Source organism: Sorex araneus, chromosome 4 (assembly GCF_027595985.1).
Source record: "Sorex araneus isolate mSorAra2 chromosome 4, mSorAra2.pri, whole genome shotgun sequence".
Lineage (NCBI taxonomy): Eukaryota > Metazoa > Chordata > Mammalia > Eulipotyphla > Soricidae > Sorex > Sorex araneus.
In genome coordinates this window covers 42025726-42050036 of record NC_073305.1, presented here as the reverse complement: position 1 = coordinate 42050036, position 24311 = coordinate 42025726, and the positions used below count along the sequence as shown (strand labels likewise).

Below are 24311 nucleotides of genomic sequence, written 5' to 3'. Positions count from 1 at the left end.
GGCTTCCGGCGCCCCAAGTCGCCAGTCGGCCTCTCTAGGAATCTCGGAGGTACTCGCTTCTCGATGGGTGTCCAATAAAGCCCTGGACCAAGGGTAGGGACAAAACTCCTTGGGAGGATGCAGAAGCGCCACCCCTGCTGAGCCTCAGGATGGGAAGAGACCCGTCCAGGCTGGACAGGGGCACTTCAGCCAGGCGTCTATGCAGGAACTTGAGCTGCAACGCAGAAATCTGTAGAAGGTCCTGTTAATTCTGCTCAAATGTTTCCTGTGAAAATGATCAAATGGTTACAGAAAAGTTGAAAGATCGATACAGTGAAAATCTGTGTTCTCCACCTGTACTCGACAATGACGGTACATACTGAAAGCATTTTTTGAGAGTTGTTAACCTCCAAAATGCTTCGTTCCAGTTTAACTTGGGGGAAATGTCTATGTCATTTTGTTTGGCGGTACTGGGGTGTGGTCACACTAGATGGTGCTCACTCCCAGCAGTACTCAGGGTATTGTGTGGTTCTAAGGATCAAACTAAGGGCTTCCTGCACGCAAAGCCTTCACTCAGACCATTTATTTCTCCAGCCCTGTTTGTTTTTTGCTCATTTTCCAACCAAATCTATTACTGTTGTGTTTTGCTGAAAAAGAAAACAAAAATTTTTGGTGACCACACCCTGTGGTGCTCAGGGCTTATTCCTGGTGATGCTTAGGGAACCATATGTGGTGCTGAGGATTGAACCCCAGTTGTTCATGTGCAAGGCAAACACCCTACCCTCTGTACTCAAGCACTTATTTTTGTGCATTTTAAAATATAGATATAAACCCTGTGTTGGATTATGATTTTCAAATATTTTTCTTCCAATTTATAAAAGCTTTACATCCTCCTAGTCTATTGCAGTCAATTATTTTAATTTTGATGAAGCCCAATTTATGTTTCTTCTTTTATGGATCATGCCTTTTTTGGGAGGGGTGCTCTTCCAATATTTCCCTCCCCAGAAATATTCAGCTAATTGGATTGGTGTTACAATGCAAGACCCTGAGGATGTGGTACTATTCAGGCCCTGTAGTTCTGGGGATTACCTGAGCCTCTACAGTGTTTGATTGTCTCTTAAGATACATCCAGTGATGGTCTGGGGACCATGTCCTGTTGTGCCAGGGACCAAACTGAGGTTTGGAAACATGTAAGACACCCGCCTTTATCCTGTACTCTCTCCACAGCTATGAACATACTTTTTGGGATTGGGGTGAGCATTTCCTTGTGGCGCTTTGAGTCCACCAGGGCCACAGTGAGAGGTACTGTGGAGGAGGTGTGGTACCTGAGACTAAATCCAGGATGACCCTTGAAAAATGCCTGGGAAGCGTGCATTTTATGTAAGACCAAATGTTCTGCATTTAGCTCTAGTTTTTTAAAAAATTATTTTTGTTTTGGGGCCACACCCAGGGGTTACTCCTGGTTAAACACTCAGGAATTACTCCTGGAGGTGCTTGGTGGACCATATGGGATTCTGGAAATTTATCTTGGCTTGGTAGTGTGCAAGGAAGCACCTTACCTGCTGTACTATTGCTCCCACCTGTCTGCTTTTGTTAGCTTATGCATACTCAAGGAATATGTACTAAAAAGACTGCATGTCCTCTACTGAATTACTGTTTCAGCTGTCACAATTTAATTGGACATCTGTATGAATCTATTTCTTGCTCTTAGTATCACATGGCTCTTCAGTGTCTTATTAAAAAAACACTCTTTAATTCACTTTTTAGATCTTTCATTATGGAAATCTTTGTGCACAAAAAGCAAACTCCCAGTATAAACAGTTATCTATCCCCTTCATCATATTTTGAAGAATCAATGGTTTTCTTATATATTCCATATTCTTTCTGAATCTTGTGGTTCCTGAATTTATCTTGTTCCTTTGCCTTTTATATTCCTGTAAACTCACAAGTATGTCTAAGAATATCAATAAGTTCAGGTTATTTTTGGTTTCTTGCATCAAATTTGGAGGTACATTATGTAGATAATTATGTAGGTCATCTCCCTCTTAGTGATGTTCCATTTTTATGTAATTAAGAAATACCGCACAGCTGCCGAGATGTGACCCCGGGGGCCGCATGTGCGTGCAGCTCCTCCACAGCTGCACAAGCATGAATCCAGACCCAGCTGAACCAACTTCAACATGGACTGCTCCTTGCAGATTGTCTCCAGCCAGAGAACTAAGCCGTGACCCCATGCCCACCCAGGAGGGAAAAGGTATTGCTCTCTCTCGCCTGTCCCTTCCCAGGGATGAAGGGCGTGGTGACCGCCATATTATGACGACCACAGATGGGGTTTACAAGCTTGCAATGATCGAATATCCGGAAGAAATCTCCCTGGACTTAGTTGTTAAAGTACAGAAATCCAAGACTTCATTTCTCTTCACAACAGGTCTGACTAGTGGGGTGCTCCTAATAATAATGGTGAGGTTTGTGTTAAAATATTGAATGTAACCAAAGTAAATAGAAAGTAAAGTGAAATTTATCAGTTACAAGGTGGGGATGGGGGGCGGGATGGGAGGTGTATTTTTTTTTTTTTGTCTTCGGTGGTGGGATATGGGCACTGGTGAAGGGATGGTTGTTTCAGCATTCTATGACTAAGACTTAAGCCTGAAAGCATTGTAATTTTCCACATGGTGATTCAATAAAATAAAATTTAAAAGAAAAGAAAAAAAACACCAATTCTCTCCCATTAAAGAACATTTTGCACTGTGTAATAAGCACATCTAATCTGTGGTGGTTTGTAGGATAACATTGGCCCATCCTTTCTCTTCTATCCTTTCTCCCTTGCCACATGGAGCTTAGGTTTTTTGGGCTACACACACCACAACACTGTGTTCCCAAGGCAGTCCCATTCCTCTGTACTTATCATTAACTTCTCTGTGTTCTGCTTCCCCTGTTAATTACCTATATCCCCAAATCAGACCCTGTAAGTTGTAAAGTCAGATTCTTCTAAGAACTCTGGATTTTGTATTTGCAAGTGAAATGTTGCTTTTTCTCTTTCCCTTATGTCCTTTGCAGAGTTTATTTTAGAGCAATGTCCTTTTTGTATAGACATAGGAAGAGTTCATGCTATGCTTTTGTAACTTGGGAGTTAACTGACTTCGAATATTTACTCCTGGGCATTTATCATATTTACTCAATTCAAGCCTCAATTGTCCTTAATTCTTAGCACCCCAAAAGGAGGGTCCCAACGAAGGGACTTAGATGGAGCTAGGACAAGCTGAAGCTACCCTAGCATCGAAATGGGACAGCCTAAGTGCTATAAAACTTAAAATTTTAAGAGCATGGCCATGGACAAATTCTGTCATTACCCAAAAAGAAGTGAATGGACAAGGACCCTGCTGGGGTTAGGAAGGATTGAGGACTGTATCTGGGATCTAAAGCGAGATGTCTCCAGAAGAACTACCCTATTAACTTAATATATGTGTGCATACAAAATGACTAGAAAGATTATTAAGAAGTTTAAGAAGACTTTTTAAATGGATATGAACTAAGGAAAGGAGAAATACCTACATGGTATTTCGCCCTTAGGCAGATCTCCTAACAGGATCTCTGTCTGAGAAGAAACTTCCCCAGGAGGAAGGGCTTTCCATAGGTTGATCATGCTAAACTGACCTATATGTATTTGCTACCCCGAACTCTGAACCCTGAGGGACACTCAGTGAGATTGGAATAGGTGCGCAGGGAGAATGGAATAAAGGGTGACTGATCACCAACCAGCTTGGCGGCCTGTTTCCTTCTTCATGATTCCGTTTGTGACAACAGGCCAAGTGGGGAATCGACTTATGGTTACCGAACGCACTTGGTGAGCACCCACACATTTTGTGAACAAACAAGTGTTTTTTCTAAAGCTTGGGTATAAAGCACCTTCACATTCAATACCTCATAACTTTTTCTTTAATAGATGACGAAATTAAGTATCCAAGAAATGAAGGTATCTGTCCAAGGAAAGTGACAGACTGTGATTCACAACCAAGTCTTAAGACTTTAAACAGTGGACCCATGCCAGTTTTCACATACATACACCTTTCCTTCTAATGAGGAATTAACCATCAAGGAAGAACGGGGCTGAATTAATAACATTTATTATACTCAGCACATGACTTTTATTTAAAACGCCAATCCTCCTACAAAGGCATTTATAGTCAAGTTGCTGAAATTAAGTTTCAGAATTATAAAATTAACTCAGAATGCAGGATGAATTAAATTTACAAATGTACAAAAGGGAATGGACTGAATGTTTCATGAGAAATTTCACAAAACTGAGTCTAACTGTCCAGTGTTAGATTCTCAATCAGTTTAATTCTAGCTTGAAAAGACTGCTTCTGTGTAAAGTAAATAAATAACAAGTATGTTAGTAAAATGTTACTTAGAAGAGAGAATGACAGTGGAAGGAAATCACCAGTTTAGGGAATTAGGTTAAGGCATTCCCCTACGAAGAAAGCAACATGGGTCTGCCATTCTATTTTCACCCTTAACTGTTTTATTTCAAATCTGAACATTAAAAAAGTTTTCATTGGCATGTTAATGGCTCAACATATTGCTTGGGGGAAGGACACACCAAGCACAGCCCAGGGCTTACTCCTGGCTCTGTGCTCAAGGATAACTCCTGTGGGCTTGAGGGACCATATGGGATGCCAGGTCAGAATCTGGGTTGGCAACATGCAAGGCAAATGCCCCTACACTCTATACTACTGCTGCAGCCCCATATTTTTCTTTCTTGATTTATAGGCCACATGCAGTCATGCTCAGGGGTTACTCCTGACTCTGCTCTCAGGAATTACTCCTGACCTTAGGGACTATATAGGATGCGGAGGATTGAACCCGGGTTGGCTGTGTGCAAGGCAAGTGTCATACCTACTGTATTATCTCTCAAGGCCTTTAACATATTTTTCTATAAAAACCCAATGCTTTTAAAACTAGGTTTGTTATTTATTAACTTCTGTAAACATTTTAAAACATTTTTTCTGGGGTCAGAGTGGTAGTTCAGCAGATACTATCTTGTTTTGCCTTGCACACAACTGACCTGGGTTCAATCCCAGCACCTCATAAGGTCTCCAGAGCCTACCAGGAGTGATTATTGAGTGCACAACCAGGATTAAGTTCTGAACACTGCCAGGCATGACCCAAAAACAAAACCCAAAAAGTTACATTTCTAAGCCTCCTTAGAATACAAATTCAAAGTTAAGGAGTCAGGGATTTGGCTCAGGGGAGAACACATACTTTGTACGTGTGAAGCCAAATTCCCAGCCCTCTGTACTACCTGGGAGCATAAGTGGATGTGGCTCTAGGGGATCACAAAGCATCCAGAGATGTAGCTCACACAACAAATTCCAAAGTCCTCTTACTATGAAAATGAATAATTTTTGAGGTTAATAGAGTTAAATGTCGTGTTAATAAAAGCATTGTTCCATGTCCTAAATTTTGACATTTTAATCCAATCCAATTTTATTGACAACTAAATTATTCCACAAAATATTAACACAAAGATCCTTTCACTTGTCACAACAATCCTATGAAGTATCAACATTTGATTTATAGTCTTGAGCATGACTTAATAGCATCACATTACCTAGAATGACAGAGATCAAGGATCCAAACCTCGATCTCCTCATTCTAAATCTGATGCTCTTAAGTTGTTCTCAGTAGCAGACTCTTGCCCACCAAACTTCATGTCTGACAGTTCATTTTTTTCCCCTGGAAAGGTGGGCAGGCAAGCAGGGCTATGTGGCCCAATCATGCAGTCCTGACAGTTCAGGACTTGAACCCAGTGGTGCTGGGAGTCAGCAAGGTCACCTTAGGTGCCGGAGGAGAAAGGAGGTATTCTGTAACAGAATCAAATTTAGGGCCTGGCACATGCAAGGCATGTCCTCCAACTATCTGTCCTTGGCCTGATAATATGTATAGATCATAGTACAGACTCTGTTGCAGTGATGCCATTTTAAAACTGCATAATATACATATTTCCAGAAATAAGGTCCACTCTTTTATACAAAGATATTTCTGCTAGTATTTACAACTACTACCATTATATCTTGTAAGATTTAACTCAGTTTCTTCAGCATTCTTGAAGGTCTCTTTCTGGACCCACAACAAATTATGTGGAATGGTGTATCCTTTACCTAGATTTTGGCTTATTTTTATGGTCTTAAAAATCTAGGTTAAAAAAAAAACTAGGGTAATTTTTTTCTATGTGCAACTCACTTGTTCTATAAAAGGGTCAATCGTGATCTTTGCCTTAAAGACTACATACGACCATTTCTCTTAATGGTTATATAAACACACGGGGATTTTTATTCCATTTTATACATCTGAGTCTCTGTCTTGGATTCACTGACATTATGGAGCCAAGAGAATTCTCCCACAGTATGTGAGTTTTGTTGACAATGAAGGGTTGAAGTTTGAGAGAAATCTTTTTCAGATTTGCTACATTCACTGAATTTTTCATCTGTATGAATTTTCTGATGTACAGTAAGGTTCTTTCTTTGCCTAAACACTTTACTACAATCATTACACCCATATGGCTTTTCCCCTGTGTGAATCCTCTGGTGACCAACTAAATTCCTCTTAGAAGTAAAAGACTTTTGACACTTCTCACATTCATAAGGTTTTTCCCCAGTGTGCATCCTCTGGTGTACAACAAGGTTCTTATTCTGACTAAAGTCTTTTCCACATTCATTACATTTATAGGGTTTTTCTCCAGTGTGAATTCTTTGATGTACCATAAGATTTCTACTAGAGGTAAGGACCTTTCTACAAATGTGACATTCATAGGTTTTTTCCCCACTGTGAATTCTTTGATGTTCAATAAGATTTCTGTTGTAAGTAAAGCCTTTTCCACACTCGTTACAAGCATAGGGCTTCTCACCGGTGTGGATTCTCTGATGGGCTATAAGGTTTGAGTGGTAACTGAAGACTTTCCCACACTCGTTGCATTTGTAAGATTTTTCTCTTGTGTGGATCCTCTGATGTCCAATGAGGCTTTTTTTCAGAATGAAGCACTTGCCACACTCATTGCATTCATAGGGTTTCTCACCACTGTGGATTCTCTTATGTTCAATGAGGTTCCTATTAGAACTGAAAGCTCTTCCACACTCAATACACTCAAAAGGTTTTTCTCCAGTGTGGATTCTCCGATGGACGAGCAGGCTTGAATTGTAACTGAAAGCCTTCCCGCAATCCACACATTTGTAGGCTTTCTCTTGGGTATGGAGTTTCTGATGGACCATGAAACTTTTGCTCATAACAAAGGTTTTCCCACACTCTCGACATTCATAGGGCTTCTCTCCATTGTGAAGTCTCTCATGATCAATGAGGTTTCTATTAGAACCAAAGACTTTGCCACAGTCTTTACATTCATAGAGATTTTCTCCAGTGTGGAACCGCTGGTGTAAAATGAGACTTTTTTTCAGAATGAAAACTTTCCCGCATTCATTGCATTCATAGGGTTTCTCTCCATTGTGGAGTCTCTGGTGGTCAAACAGGTAAGCACTCTGAGTGAAAGCCTTCCCACATTCAGTACATTTATAAGGCTTCTCTCTGCTGTGCATTCTCTTATGGTCAACCAGGCTTGACTTAGAATTAAAAATCTTACCACATTTTTTACAACCAAAGGTCTTCTTTTCTGTGTGGACTCTCTGGTGTAAAAGGAGGCTTTTGCTCCTAATGAAAACTTTCCCACATTCTTTACATTTGTATGGGTTCTCTGCACTGTGGAGTCGCTGATGGTCAACAAGGTAAGTGGTCTGAGCAAAGGTTTTTCCACATTCATCACATTTATAGGGCTTTTCCCCTGAGTGAATTCTCTGGTGGAGAATGAGACTCTTCTTCAGAATGAATGCTTTCTGACACTTGTTACATTTGTAAGGTTCTTCCCCTTTGTGAAGCCTCTGGTGGTCAATGAGGTAAGCATTCTGAGAAAACACTTTTCCACACTCATTACATTTATAAGGCCTCTCCCCAGAATGGCGCCTTAGATGTATAATAAGGCCTGATTGCCTATAAAAGCCCTTGCCACACTCTTTACATTTGTAAGGTTTCTCCCCAGTGTGGATTCTCTGGTGATTGAGAAGGTAAGCACTTTGAGAGAAGGCTTTCCCACATTCATTACATTTATAAGGTTTCTCCCCGGAATGGTTCCGTAAATGCATTAGAAGACTTGAGCGCTGAATAAAGCCTTTTCCACATTCCTTACACTTAAAAGGTTTCTCACCAGTGTGGATTTTCCGATGATTTATCAGATGGGAGACTCTATTAAAATGTTTACAACATATATCACATTTATAAAACTTATTTTCTTCAGCAGCTATTAAATTTCCAGAAAGAGCTGAAAGTAAAGTTAAATTTTCCCCATACTCCTTCCACTTTTGGTTTTGCTGTTCTGGCTGGGTTTGGTTCTTCCTGCTTCCTTCACAGAGGGAAACTTTCTGCAGCATCTCTCTTTCCCCCGTTCTATTTCCCCAATGACTTGACAAAACTTGCCATTCACACTCTTCCAGAACATGAAGGACTGGGGGATCACTACCCTGAAGTCTTTTTGATGTCCCTTTTAGAGAATCTGATCTTTGAGATATACTTGACTTTGACTGCACCTCTTCATTCTCAGTCATGGTCTCCCACTCTGTTAAAAAGGAGCAAAAATGCAAATGTTAGGGGTTGGAAAGATAGTACAACCAAGACAGGACAGCCTTACAATCTCCAACCTTGCACAGCATTGCACGAACCTTGCATGACCCAGGTTCATTCTCCAGCATTCCACAAGGGCCCCCAAGCACCTCCAGGAGTAATTCCTGAGTGCAGAACCAGGGATAACACTCAAGTGTCACTGGGTAAGGCCTGAAAACAAAACAAAACTAAACTAAACTAAAAATAAAATGCAAATGTTACCAGGTCTCTGTATTAATGAGGACAAGTTCTTCAAATGGCTTTAAAAAATGAGGAGGCTGGAGAGATAGCACCATGGGTAAGATGCTTACTTTGCAAACATCCTACCCAGTTTTGACCCTCAGTACCCCATATGATGCCCCAAGTGTACCAGGAGTTATAGCTGACTGCAGAGCCAGGGCTGTGTGCCCTGAACACAGCTAGGTGTAGCTCAAAAAATAAAACAAAAACACAAGTGAAAAAGGTGCAATTTCATATGAATTCAAAAAGGGGGCCAGGGCCAGAAAGATGGAATGGGGTTAGGATACACGCATGTGGTCAATCCTGGTTCTATCCCTGGCACCACATGGTTCCCCAAGCAGCACAGGAGGCAGCTCGAGTGGTCTTTGAGTGCCACCTGGGTGGCCCAAGTAATCCCCAGCACCTCTGGGCGTTTGTGGAACTGGATTCTTATGCCTTCACTTCACACTGCCTGTCTGGTTGGTGAGAATCACTTGAAGGGGCTCCTGAGCACCAGCTGGGAGTTACCCCCCTTCAAAAAATGAAAGCAACTTTTCATCAAATGAAGTCACAAAGAATGCTACACTGATGATGTCATAAATGGATATGTAAGGAAAAAACAGAGAAAAACCAATATGAAATATGTAAATGGTTCACACGTCAAGCTAAAACAAGCAAAAGGGTTGGGATATGGCTCAGCAATAGACTGTATGTATGAGGCCCTAGATTTAATTCCTGGCTTCCCTTATAAAACCGTACTTTCCAGTTATTTTTAAGTAATTAACACACAAAAAAATCCACTAAAAATCAATTTTATGATTACAATTTATACATCAAACCCAAGCTATGGTCAGGCAATGATTTAAATTCTTTGATCAATATGTTGGGCCGGAGAGATAGTCCAGAAGATTAAGATGCTTGCCTTGCATATAACTGACCACTCTTATCCCTGGCTATCCCTGGCAGTATGGTCTTCCAAGCACCACCAAAGGTTACTCCTGATCACAAAGCCAGCAGTAGCTCCTGAGCACCGGCCCAAACCTCCCCCACAACACACACAGAAAACTGACTCAAGAATAAATTAAAAATCTATACAGATTTAGAAAAACTAAAGAAATGTAGTTAGTAATAATGATTTTAAAAATACACACAAAGAAAAGCCCAAGACCAGACTGCTTCACTGGTAAAAGCTACCAAACATTTAAGCAATATTAATTGTAGATAAAAATCTTCCTTTTCACTACAACTAGCAATAAAGGGTATGGTAACAAGAAAATTACAGAGAGGGAAAAGAAAGATGCCAATGATTTTACTCATGTGCGATATAAAGAAACAAAGAAAAGGAATGGCCGCTGGTGAAGGGATAGATGTTGAAATATTGTACACCTGAAACCAAATTATGCATAACTTTGTAATTTCACAGTGACTGAATTTCAAAAAAAAGGAATGGTCAATAGCCAATAAAAACAAAACAAAACAAAACAACGGCCTGGGACCCTGACAACAGAACTGAGATTGCCAAGTTGTTTTTTGGCCTTTTTTTTTGGTATGTGTGTGGGAATATGGAAGGGGTGGACACACTTGACAGTGCTCAGGGGCTACTCCCAGTGGTACTTGGGAAACTGAAGTACCAGGTTGAGGGGGGAAAAGGATGAAATAAAGCACGACATAAAGACAGCGGTGGCAGATTTGGGGTACTTTGATGGTAGTGGAGATTCAGTATCTTTAAACCAAACACATTGTTAACATTACTGTAAACCCTATTACTTCAATAGCAATTAAAAAAATAAGTATGGCTGCCACCAAGATGTGATCCTGGGGGCCGCACGTGTGTGCGGCCTCTCCGCAGCAGCATGAGCGTGACTCGACGCCAGCTAAATTTTTCGGCATGGGCAGCTCCTCGCAGAATGTCTCCAGACTGAGAACTAAGCCGCAGCCCCATGCCCGCCCAGGAGGGGAAAGGTATTTCTCTCTCTCGCCTTTTCCTTGCCGGGGGTGAAGGGCGTGGTTACCACCATATCATGACAACCACAGATGGGGTTTTATAAGCTTGCAATGATCCAATACCTGGAAGAAATCTCCCTGGACTTAGTTGCTAAAGTACAGAAACCCAAAACCTCATATCTCTTCACAACAGGTCTGACTCTAGTGGGGTACTCCTAATAATAATAGTCAGGTTTGTGTTGAAATATTGAATGTAACCAAAGTAAATAGAAAGTGAAGTGAAGTTTATCAGTTACAAGGTGGGGATGGGGGGCGGGATGGGAGGTGTACTATTTTTTTTTTGGGTGGTGGGATATGGGCACCAGTGAAGGGATGGTTGTTTCAGCATTGTATAACTGAGACTTAAACCTGAAAGCATTGTAATTTTCCACATGGTGATTCAATAAAAAAATAAAAAATTTTAAAAAAGTATGAATTTCTAATAAATCCTTTTACTAAAGAGAGCAGGCAAACATATTTCTCAACCCATTCTAGTTTTACCCTGACATCAAATGAGACCAAGTTATCACACAAGGAAAACTACAAAAGCTAGAGACACAGCTCAGGGACTGGAGCATGTGCTTTTTGAGTTCAGGCCTCAGCACCACACAATTTCGTCCACCTCTAAGCATATTCTGGTGGGTAGTTCCTCATAGGATGAAACAAAACCAAACTGCAAAATACCAACTGGCTTCATCACAGAAGCTGGCAAAAGGATTCTAAAGCCACATGGAAACAAAAGAGACCTAGAATGACTAAAATAATGTAGACAAAGTTGGAGGAGTCATAATTCCCGATTTCAAAATATACAACGATGTAACAACAAGAAGACAGGATGTCAGTGACATTTGAAAGACAAACTCTCAAAGGAATAGAATTGAGTTCAGAAACAAACTATGAAAAAGACAGGAATCCCCAGTGATACTCAGGATGTGAGAGTGACTGGCACTGTGGTGTGTGGGTGCCAGGGGCGGTTGGGGTCACCACTGCTACACTGACAGTTCAGGAATAAACCCTTGTATTCATGGTAACTAATTTCTGAAAGGATGTCAAAAACAATTCAATAGAGAACTTATGGTGCTGGGATAAAGAACCACACGGGAAGAATTAAGTTGGAGGCTTACTTCACAACATTTACAAAAATTAACTCAGAATGGACCAAGTGAAAACACTAAAAATCTTTGAAGAAAACACACATTAATCTTCATGACCTTGAATTAGACATGATTTCTTAAATATGACACTAAACCACAAACAAGCTGAAATTTACCCAAAATAATCATTTCTGTGTTTCTAAAGCTTACCACTGAGAAAGTGAAGACAGATCACAGAATGGGAAGAAATAATTGAAAGACATGTATTTAATAAGGTACTCATATGTAGCATAGATTAAGAACTCCTAAAACTCAATACTGACAACTGTATCACTGTATCACTGTCATCCTGTTACTCATCGATTTGCTCAAGCAGGCACAGTAACGTCTCCATCGTGAGACTTGTCATTACTGTTTTTGGCATATTGAATATGCCACGGGTAGCTTGCCAGGCTCTGCCATGCGGGCAAGATACTCTTGGTAGCTTGCTGGGCTCTCTGAGAGGAGCGGAGGAATTGAACCCGAGTCGGCCTCGTGCAAGGCAAATGCCCTATTGCTATCACTCCTTCACTATTGCTCCAGCCCGCTAACAACAAATAACTCAATTTAAAAATAGACAAAGACGGGGGCCAGAGTTATAGTACAGCTGGTAGGGTGCTTGCCTTGCACACAACCAGGGGGCTGACCCAGGTTCAATCCCTGGCATCCCATAAGGTTTCCAGAGCACTGCCAGGAGTGACCCCTAAGCACAGAGCCATAGTAAGCCCTGAGTGACACTGAGTATGGCCCAAAACAGAAAAGAAAAAAAAAGAGAAAAAGACTTTGAAAGACATGCAGATAAATAGAAAGTACATTAAAGCCAGTAACTATCAGGGGATTGTAAAATACAATAAGGTATAATTTTAGTCCCAAAAGGGTGGCTACAATCAGAAAGTCAGATAACACACTGCCAAACATTTGAAGAAATTAAAACCCTTTAGACTGCTGGTGAAAATATAAATGGCACAGCATGTTTGGAAAATATTTACTAATGACACAATTAATATATGACCCAGCATTTTCATTTCTGGAGAGAAATGAAAACATGTTCGTACAAAAACCTTCATACACGCTGCTCTTTTTTTCCAAAACAGCTCAAAGACAGAAACAACTTAAATGTGCCATACACTGATGTATAGATATGTGATAAATCCATACAGTGGAATATAATTCAGCACTAAGAAAGTAATATGGCGAGGGGCTAGAGCGATAGCACAGCAGGTAGGGCATTTGCCTTGCACTCGGCCAACCCGGGTTCGATCTCCAGCATCCTATATGGTGCCCTGAGCACCGCCAGGAGTAATTCCTGAGTGCAGAGCCAGAAGTAACCCCTGTGCATCGCCAGGTGTGACCCAAAAAGCCAAAAAATAAAAAAAGTAATATGGCGAGAGTATGAACCTTGAGAACATATGAAAAGTGAAACAAGTCAGTCAAAAAATATATTATGTACAGTAATTGCATTATATAATTATACAATACGCCAATCAAAAGAGGAAACAGATACTCTAGGATTAGGTTTGGTGGGGAGTTGAGAGAAATGAAAGTGACTTCTAAAGAGGACAGGGTCTATTTAGGGAGAGGAAATGTCCTCAAACTGATTGAAAGATGACAGTATAATTTTTTGAGCATACTAACTCTCAACCGCAACCTTTATTTATTTAGTTTGTTGTTGGGCCACTCGTGGCAGTGCTCTAAGGTTTCTCCCAGTGATGATCAGGGATAATCCCCAGCACCACACAGCTCCAGAGCATCACTGGCTGTAGCCCAGGAGGCCTCAGAGCAGTGCTAGCATGGTCCTGGTGGTCTCTGGAACCACAAGGCCTGGACAGCACTACATTTCTTGGGCCACAGTTGCAACTGGTCCACCTAGGGACCAGAGAGAGAGTCCAGCAGATAAAGGGCTTGCCCTGCATGTGACTAGTTTGGGTTGATCAGTGGCCCCCCAAAATGGTGTTAGGTTTATTGAGTTACTCAATAAATGACCTTAGGTTTGAGTTACTCCCACCACAGTACTCCTGAGGCACACCCAATTTCATCAGGTACTTCCAACCCTCTGTGTTTATTTTTAATTTCTCTTTTGTGCTCTTCTTCCCCTATCTGTTAATCATATATGTATGTCCCTGAATCAGACTGTAACTTGTAAAGTCAAATTCTTCTGGGGGCTCTGAATTTTATATATACAAAAGTGAATATTGCTTTTTCCTTTCCTTTATGTCCTTTGCATAGTTTATTTTAGTGCATTGTCCCTTTTGTATAGACACAGGAAGATAGTTAATGCTATGCTTTTGTAACATGGGAGTTTTGACTCCAAATAATATTTACTCTGGGAATCTGTCATATTTACTTGACCTTAAGCTTAATCTGCTCTTACTTTCTAACACTCCAAAAGGAGGGTCCTGGTGAGGGACTTAGATAGACCTAGGGCAAGTCATAAGCTACCTTGGTATTGAAAAGGGACAGGCTAAGCGTCATAAGAAGTATAATAAGAGCATGGTCATGGAACAAACTGACATGACCCAAAAAAGATGTGACTGAATAAGGACCATGCTGGGATTAGGAAAGACTAACCTGGCCTGAGGACTGTAGTCTGGGATATATTGCGAGATGTCCCCAGAATAGCCACTCTTTAAGCTTAATATGTCTCCAACTGTGTCCGTACAAAATGACTAGAAATATTAGTAAGAAGTAAATTTAAGATGACTGTTTAAATGAATACTGGCTAAGGAAAGGAGAAAACAAGATGGAATTCTGCCCCTGGATGAATCTCCTAGCAGGAAACTAGAGGCTGAACCCTTAGATGAGGTTCTGTACTTGAGTAAATCTCCAAAAACTTCCCCTGAAAGAAGCGCTTTACATCTGTTCATTGTTTATGATAATACCCAACCACACCTATGTGTAATTGCTACTCCCAACCCTTATGATTTCTCTATAACTAATGCTGTGAGATTTGAATAAATGGCCACTGATTACCCACCAGTCTAGTGGCCCCCTTTCCTTCATCGGTCTGCCACCAGGCAGGGATCAGCCCCAAAGGCACCAGGGGACCCTCAGGTCACTGTGAACCTGTGACACCCCAGAACAGAGACACCGTGACCCCCACCAAGAGCGACCTCTGAACACAGAGCCAGGAGAAACCCTCAGCCCCACAAACATGTGGCTAAAATAATCCCCCCTTCACATATACCAAAAAACAAATGAAAACAAACCCAAAAAACCCCACACTGTTTACCTAGCTACTTGAAAGGCCCTCCCTGTCAAATACTTTTAGTACTAATTAAAGAAATCTACTTAAGAATGGATAATATAACTTAAAAATTTATACTAGCAACTACTTAAAAGAATGGAATTACTCAGGCCAATGTAGGCAGATCCAGAGCAGCATTCTTATGTAAAAGCAGAGAAAGCAGAGGTCAGTGTGTATAGCAAGTGGGCCATGCAGAGCAAGAATCTAGATGCCAGGCCACAGAGAGAGCACACCAGTTAGGGTGCAAGCACAGCCGAAGCAAGTTCAATCCCAGCACCTGGTTCCCCCAAGCATCAGTGGGAGCGGCCCTGGAGGCCCCCTGCGCACCACTGGCTATGACCAGTGTGGGTCCCCAAGTACTGCTGGGGTGGCTCAGGCACTCTCTATTGGTGCAGGACTCAAGCAACAAGACATCCTCACACCCTTGTATTGAACCACTGGCCCTGTGACCTCTGAACACATCCTGGGTTTCTGAGCAAATCCTGGGAGGTCTCCAAGGGGGAAGAAAAAAACTCCAAACATAGGGGCCAGTAATTCTACTTCTGAAAAATATTAAAAAGTTGGGGCTGGGGGGTGGAGCGATAGCACAGCAGGTAGGGCATTTTCCTTGCATGTGGGCAACCCGGGTTCAATTTCCAGCATACCATATGGTCCCCTGAGCAGCATCAGGAGTAATTCCTGAGTGCAGAGCCAGGAGTAACCCCTGTGCAATGCCGGATGTGACCCAAAAAGAAAAAAAAAGTTGGGGCTGGAATGACATTACAGCTGGTAGGGCATGCCTTGCACGTGGCTGACATAGGTCCATCCCTTGCAGCCATATGGTCCCCTAAACACCAGCAGGAGCAATCCTGAGTGCAAAGCTAGGGGTCAGCCTTGGGCACTGCCAGGTGTGACCCAAAAACCAATATAAAGAAAGGTACACAGATAGACAATTATTATTATTATAGCAATTATCTACAATAAGAAATGGCAACATATATAGAATAAATCAGATAGCAAATCTAGGTATTTGTAAAAATGCCTAGGAGTACGAGAGAGAAGAGAGTAAAGAAAAGCAAGCTAATAACTCTATGTATATCATTCAGAGACACTTAAGCTCAGGGCTGGAGAGAGAGTACAGCTGCCCTGCATGCAGCTCATGCCAGTTCAATTCCCAACACTGCATGAAGTCTCCTGAACACTGCTAGGAGTCACTTGAGCTCAGAGCCAAAAATAGTACTGCCTTCATGAGTACTGCCTTCTCCATCTCCAGGGAAAAAAAGAACAAGAAAAGCCCTCAAATATCCAAGAAAAAAAAGTTTAAGTTGTTAGTGGTTGTCTGCAAATAGTTGGTTTAAGGAAGCTTTTTCCTCTTTCTAACAATCTATGTATCTGTGCTATCCAAAACAGATACATGTTATGTTTATAATCAGAAAACAGACTGATGAAATAAAGAAAAGGACCTTACCTAAAGAGGTCACATTTCCATAATTCTCCAGCATCACATCCCAGTACAGGGCCCTCTGAATTGGGCCCAGGCACGCCCACTCCTCTGCAGTGAAGCATACTGATACCTCTTCAAACATCACCAACTCCTGAAATATGATGTATGTGTGAGATTACTCACATCCCTTTCTGAAATATTTCTTTAGTTTTTGGGAAGGGACACATTATGAAGCCACAAAGTGAACAAAATTATCAGGGAGATCTAAGGAGACCACGAAATTCTACCTTCCCATGGCATGGACCTGGGCTTAGAGATAGAAACCAGACAGGCACTCGGGTGAGGGAGGACACCTGGGTCACAATCAAGGAGGGCAAAAGGAGCCAGAGGCAGAAACGCTGAGGGCGACCTTACCTGGGGGTGGGCTGTTAGGAGCATAAGTGCCATTAGCTGATTTCTTGGGTTCTCTTCTTGGGAAGGGGCAGAAGCCTTAGAGGCAGGAGGATCTGAGAAGAGATAAAAAGCTGAATGTGACACTGCTGTGGGTCCTGCCCACCTCTGCAGGCCCAAGTAAGAAATTCAGCAGTGGAGAGGCTGGAGCAATAGTACAGTGGGTAGGGCGTTTGCCTTGCACACGGCCCACCCGGGTTCGATTCCCAGCATCCCATATGGTCTCATGAACACTGCCAGGAGTAATTCCTGAGTGCAAAGCCAGGAGTAGCCTGTGTGCATGGCGATGTGTGATGTGGGTGTGACCCAAAAAGCAGAAAGAAAAAAATTCAGAACTGAAGAGAAAGCTCAATGTCTGAGTGCATGCCCTGCATACAAGAGGCCTGGGTGTGATAACTAGCACCACATACAGCCCCCTGAGCACTTTTAGGAGTGACTCCTGAGCATAAAGCTGGGAATAGCCTCTGAGTACCACCAGATGTGTCCCCCCAGAAAAAAAAATAAAGGAAGAAAAAACCCTCATAACTGCTAGACTACTTAAGACATAACTTGTATGGGCCCAAAGCAATAGAATAATGGGTAGGGCATTTGTCCACATGGCTGATCTGGGTTTGATCTCCGGCATCCCATATGGTCCCCAAGCACTTCCAGGAGTAACTCCTGAGCACAGAACTAGGAGTAAAGCCTTGAACATCGCCAGGTGTATGATTTCCACTCCTCCCCCTCTACCCCAAAAAAGTTTTAGCTAGAAAATGACCTGCAAATGCTTTATGAGTGACCCTCCTATGCAGGGTTAGACTAACTCAAAGAGCAGCAATAAGAATGACAGAGTGTGAGAGGGGATCAGGAAAGGACAGGAGGAAAAGAGCAGCAAGAGCCTGGTACTAGAAGGGATTCCAGCACAGGAAGGAGAGGAAGCACCTATCTGGGGAGGCGTAGAGCCACAGTTTGCATCCTAGGAGTCCAAAGCCGAAGATGCTGATTAGATACCATGCAGCGGCTCCTGGAGGTTGGACACCACCGGATCAGTAAGACGATTCGGGCAAATTTCAGCTGGGAAGTGGCTGTCATTGGGAGTCTGCCAAAGTGCTGCTCCTGGACTGCCCATCCCCTCCTGGAGAGAGTCCTGGTCCCGGATAATGCCTGGAAGCTGGGAACAAATGGGACAAAGTAAGCTGGCTCTTCTTGGAGCCCCAGAAAATACTCACCCAAGCATCATGCACCTTTTTGTACAGAGAGAGACATCTCAAGTGTGGGAAATCAAAACAGCAGAAAAGCTTTGCCGAGAGAACAGAGCTGTCTCCTCTCCCTGCTTATGGACCAGGGACCTCTTCCAGAAGAGGCTGAATAGAAAAATGGAAGCAGGTTTTCACCACAGATGAGAATGGGTTAAGGAGTGCTTTTCATTAATTAGCAATAGGCATTAAGTAAGGCCATGAGTCTTACGGCTGAGGAGGATGTATAGTGACCAAGATACATTTTCAAGCATCTGATCCAGATTTAATCCTTGGTACTGCATGGCCTGCCTGCATTGCTGGGTGTAGCCCTGAAGGCCCCTGAGCACTGTTGGTGAGGCCCAGGATGATCCCCTTACAGCACCACATCCTCAGGTCCCCACAATTCAATCACCTCGGTGGTCCTTGGAGCACTACTTGGAAGTCACCCTCCGCCCCCAAAACACGAGCATAAATTTTGACTTTATATCTAATGAGATCAAATGATCTTCTCCTCACTTACCCCTTTACTTTCTCCTCCCACAGAACAATATAGTGGTAGCCAGACACTTGGGTCTTGGGTCTTGCTACTAGCTAGATGACTGGCCCAAGGCAATCCAGTGACTGCTGCATTTTATTAATAGGGATCATGCCCAGTTGTGTTAGAGAGGGACGGAGGTACAACAGGGCCATGCCCAGTGGTGCTCAGAGGGAGATATTTGGTGTCAGGAGAGAACTGTCTCCAACATGCCAGGAACTCTATTAATAATCTGAGCTATCTCCCTGGTCCCCACTTTTTGTTTTGTGTGGGCCAATGCCTGTTGATGTTCCTGAGAGCCATGTGCTACCAGGCATCAAATCCAGGGCTTTGTATATGGAAGGCTTATGTTCTACTGTGGCCCTGGCCTCCATTTTTCTTAACTCTATTTAGGAGAGTGGGGGTTGGAGGAGGGGCGAGATGCTGTCAATCAGTGCTCAGGGGGCCTCAGGGCCATTCCTGGTGTAATTCAGCTTGTGTGTCAGGTGGTACAATGTTAGGGCCAGTGATGCAGAGCTATGGGGACCATACAGTGCTAGGCACTGAACTTGGGACTTCTGCATGCCAGATACACCATCCCAGCCCTCTGAGCCATCTCCCAGTTTCTGTCTCCATTTTCTTTCCTTTTTTGGGTCACACTGGCAATGCTCAGGAGTTACTCCTGGCTTTGCAGTCAGGAATTACTCCTGGAAATGCTCGGGGAAACATATGGGATGCTGGGGATTGAACCTGGGTTGGCCGAGTGCAAGGCAAATGCCCTACCCACTGTACTATTGCTCCGGCCCCATCTCCATTTTCTTATCAAATTAAGAGGATAGTGACTTATAATGAAATTCTTCATCTTCTTGGTTAACTCCTTCCTTTGGTACCACTCTCAAACTGAAGTTATGTTTCATATTTATTACATAGAAATGTTTCAAGTGGGCCACAGACCAACAGAGACCTTACACATATTAAAAAATATAACTTTAATTATATTAATAGAAGACCCCATTTTAATGTAAACAATAAAAGCTTCTCAGAAACAAAACATCTCTATCCAACCCCATGGCATCTGGGTATGTGTAAGAGGCATCCTAAGCAATGCTCACTGAGACTGGGGCTGGTCATTCGGGTAATACTCAGCCAGTCAGGCTGGGCAGATCAATGCCAGGACACAGCAGTGCTGGGCAACACCAAGATCACACCTAACAGGGCTTGACTTGAGGGTCCTCCCAGGTTACACAGGCAGTGTTTGGTTGTCATGTAAGGCTCAGGCTCAAACTTCACATGCAAGGCATACACTCAGCCCTTTAAGTTGTCTCCCCAAATCTCCCATACTACTCCCCCAGATTCTGAGTCTAATGGGGAGGTCTTGCCAGATTAAGACAGCTTCTTGCTGTCCTGCTGCCTTTTCTATTCCAGGCTAGTATCATTTCAAACAGACATACAAAGAGTTCATATGCTTCTATTTTAAGAACACTTAGGTATAGATATATTATGTTCTTCGGATTCTTGGACCCAACTCAGAACTAGCAAGCATCCCCTAGGGTGTCAAAGCACAGGCAGAGCCTTTACATGGACTCTTAATTAGGCTCAAAGACCCCAACCACACATCCATTTCTCTGCAGAGATCTGATGTTCTGAATGGTGCATGAACTCATTGCTTATTAGCAGTAGGGTCGCCCATGTGCTATGAAGTGTTATTTAAAAAATCATAGGTGCCCTCCAGCCCTGCATCAATTCTCTACCCTTTCCTTTCTCACTTTTAGTGTTGGTCCATCGAGGTCTTTTTGCAGCTCCTCTACCAGGGCCACAGCCTCCTCACCATTCCCTGGGCGATGGATCTGTACCCAGGTCCGAATCTCCCCAGGCAAGATGCTTAAGAACTGTTCTAGAACCAGGAGCTCCAGGATCTGAGCCTTGGTTCTAGCTTCTGGCCTCAGCCACCGTCGACAGAGCTCCCTGAGGCGGCTGAGCGCCTCCTGGGGTCCAGATGTGTCGTGGTAACGTAAGCGTCTGAAGTGCAGGTGGGAAGTCTCCCAAACGGAGGAGCTGTTCCCTTGGAAGCTGGTCCCCCATTTCCAGGTGTCATCTTTTCCTTTAATGAGACCTTCCTGTCTCAGAGCATTGTGGGGCCAAATTTCCCTTGTCATTGTCGTCCTTCAAGAAAGGCTCCTCTACAGGCCCTCTCAGTCCTTCAGTCCTCGCTTAATTTCTTCCTGAGAGCTTGAAGCATGATCCACAAGACCTGACAAATAATTGTTACAGTTAACCATGACAAATAACAAATTACCACAACAGTTTCCCCTGTCATCTCTCACTGATAAAGAGAAACTCCCTGAACACAGTGTTCTAGCTGCAGGGTGAGAGCATTTCTTTCTGCCAAGGGCCAGTTGGATATTTATATTATCATTCCTGGGTCTTATGATACAGGCAGATGGGCCTCGAGCAGCCAATGAGACACATACGAATGTGTCTGTCCCATCATGTTCCAGGCCTAGGCCATAGGATTTTATGGGACTTACAGGTCCTTGAGCCAGAGTCCCCACTCCTGCAAAAACCCTTACCCCGTTGTACTATTTCTCTGGCCCCAAACATAAAAAATTTTAAGTTAGAAAACACATGCAAAACTAGACAATGACCATTATTATTATTTTGTATTTCATTTTGCCAACCTTCTCTATGTACAAATTTAGATCACAGGTTGGAATAATCTATAATTTCTTTATATATAGCATGTTGCTAATACAATATTAAGTATTCTTCACCTTTTTTTGATGGGGAGATGGGGGCTATACCTAACTGTGCTCAGGAATTACTCCTGGTTCTGTGCTCAGGGGACCTAGTTTGGTACTGGAATCAAGACCAGATCAGTCACACGTAAGGCAAGAGCTGTGTCTGCTGTACTCTCTCTCTCTGGCCCTCTTGATTATCCTATTTTTTTTTCCTGGAAGCTGATTTGAAAAATATAAGCTTCCAAAGTTGGAAACAAAAATGCTTATTGGAAAGTAGAGGACAAAGAAACTCTCTAGCTAAAGAGGAACTAACTTTGGACAGGACCAAGTTCAAGTCATCATTATTTCCAAACGGATGAACCCATTCACAATTGTAACATATGTAACATTGTAACATATGTAACATACGTTAAATATTCACTATATGTAACGTATACAAATTATTTACAAGTAATTTTATCCTATTATAAATTAGGCTGTAATGAATGCTCTTACCAATTAATTTTTAGTTACATTTGTGTTTTGTTTTGATGATTTTGATGTTTTGAAGCACCGCCAGAGGTCACTCCTGTACCAGAGATAGCCAGGAATAAACCCTGAGCAACACTGGATGTGGTCTAACCCCAACACCCTTTTACCTCCTCTTGCACATGGCCCAAAACCAAAAAATACCCCCAAAACCCAATGAGTACTACTATATACCTATCAATATAGCCAAAATGCAGACAATACCAAATACTGGGAAGAATGTGAAGTGACAGGAGCCCTCATTTATTGCTGGTGGAAATGCAATGTGTTATACCTTTGGGAAACAGCCTGGCACTTTTACAAAACTGGATATATTTTTTACCACACAGTCCAGTAATCTCACTTCCTTGGTATTCACTCAAAGCAGCACAGAAAAACCTGCAGCATGCCAAAACCAAGAAGTCTTTCAGTAAAGGCATAGATGAATTGTGATAAATTCAGAAAACATATGATCTAATACTAAAAAGAAACCTGGGGGCTGGAAATATACTACAGTGGGTAGGGTGTTTGCCTTGCATGCAGTCAACCCGGGTTTGATCATAGGCAGCACATATGGTTCCCTGAGCACTGCCAGGAGTAATTCCTGAGTGCAGAGTCAGGAGTAACCCCTAGGCATCACAAAGGATGGCTCCAAAACCAAACCAAATCAAAACAAAAAATCATGAAAAGACAAGATGGAAACTTAAAGGCATATCGCCAAGTTAAATAAATCTGAAAGACTATGTTGTACCGTTCCAAAGACATGATGTTCTGGAAAAGGCAAAAGTATGAGAAAATACAAAGTTGTTGCCAGGGGTTGGTGAAGGGAAGGATGAAAAGAGGCTGAGCAGAGAATGTTTAGGGAAGCAAAACTCTGCAGCACATCCATGATACCAAATCCTAGAGGTATTCTGTTGGCTTCTTAAAAAAAAGTTTATGAATTACAAACTTAAAGGGAATTATCAAGAATGGGTGAGATAAAATGATCTACTCAAGGCACTGCACTAGCGTAGCTGTAGGAGTAGAATCTGAACTCATGCTAAGAGTCTTTTAGGCTCTCCAAGACAAGACTCCTGCAAGCCGAGGGCTATACTAACTCTACAGGATCTGAGCTCGACTTCTCTAACAATTCTTACTTGGGTAAACAGTGGCACAGGAAAACAAAGTGACTGCAGTCACTGACAGGTTGGCAATGCCTTTCCTCGCAAAGGACAGCATTTATTCTGAGTTCATGGTCTTAGTACTCAGCGTTAAAATGCATGCACGCGTGCGCACACACACACACACACTTCTCCGAAATGATGCTTCTGGGTGGTGTGTGTGCCTTTTCAAATACCATTAAGTGCTGGAGCCTTACATGACTGGAACAACTCTGCAACTTGTGTCTCTCATTGGGATTCAATAAAAAAAAAAAAAAATACCATGAGATGATGAAATTAAGAGATGACAATGAGCCCATCACTTAAAGCATTAGAGAAAAGCCGTCCCAGAAGTCACGGGCGCGGGCTGGAGGCAGCCCTCTGCGTGCACCTGCAGCCGCGGGCAAGAGCGCAGGGTCCCGGGCCCGGGATCCCCGCGAGCGGCGCGGCGGTGGCCCAAGCGCAGCCCAGCCGGTGACCGGGACCCCGCGGCCACGCCCCGACCCGCACGGTCTGTCAGCACCTCCGCGCCCCCGCCCGCCGCCCCCAGCGCCGAGGGTCCGCTCTGCCCAGCCCACCCGCTCACCCGCCGGGACGCCGGGAGATGACACGGAAACCAGACGCGACGGCGGCCAAGGCCCGGAGTAATGGCCGACCCGTGGCTCTCGCGACTTCCGGTGGCTCACCGGGGGACGCCCCCGGCCCCCCACTGTGCGCCCCTCTAGGAAACCACGTCTCTATGGTTCCTCTGCTCGTCCTGGATGAGACCAGGACGACCCACTTGCCTTGGCACTGGGGGCTTCTTGATCCCAGACGGAGGATGTGGGGGGCTGCAGCATTCCAGAGCACAGGGCTGCAGGAGGCGAGACCCCCAGGATGCTTCACTTCTTGAAGGAGCGGGCCCCAATACCTTGGCTTTCTCCCCCTGTATTTGCATATGGGATGGGGATGGCTCTTGAACACAGGAGGCTTTGGAAAGGACCCCGAGTGGTCATCTGTGACCAGTCTAGTATCTTCTTAGGCTGGAAAGTGGGAGGTTGGGGAACAGAACAAAATGTAACT

General features: G+C 43.2%; 1 protein-coding gene across 3 annotated transcripts; it reads right to left on the bottom strand.

Annotated features, from left to right (window-relative positions):
• Positions 1–3935: 3935 nt before the first annotated feature.
• On the bottom strand, positions 3936–23927 carry ZNF197 (zinc finger protein 197). 3 transcript variants are annotated; one of them, XM_004614534.2, is made up of 6 exons: positions 23836–23927; positions 20632–21116; positions 18125–18284; positions 17099–17190; positions 16709–16835; positions 3936–8638 (listed from the first exon to the last, which is right to left on the bottom strand). In XM_004614534.2, the coding sequence occupies exons 2-6, from the start codon at positions 21019–21021 to the stop codon at positions 6312–6314; spliced, it is 3096 nt and encodes a 1031-aa protein (XP_004614591.2). In that variant the 5' UTR covers positions 21022–21116; positions 23836–23927; the 3' UTR covers positions 3936–6311. The 3 variants fall into 3 exon arrangements, with proteins under 3 accessions (XP_004614591.2, XP_054990340.1, XP_054990341.1); XM_055134365.1 differs by lacking the exons at positions 17099–17190; positions 23836–23927 and having other exon boundaries at positions 20632–20767; XM_055134366.1 differs by lacking the exons at positions 18125–18284; positions 23836–23927 and having other exon boundaries at positions 20632–20693.
• Positions 23928–24311: the final 384 nt, after the last annotated feature.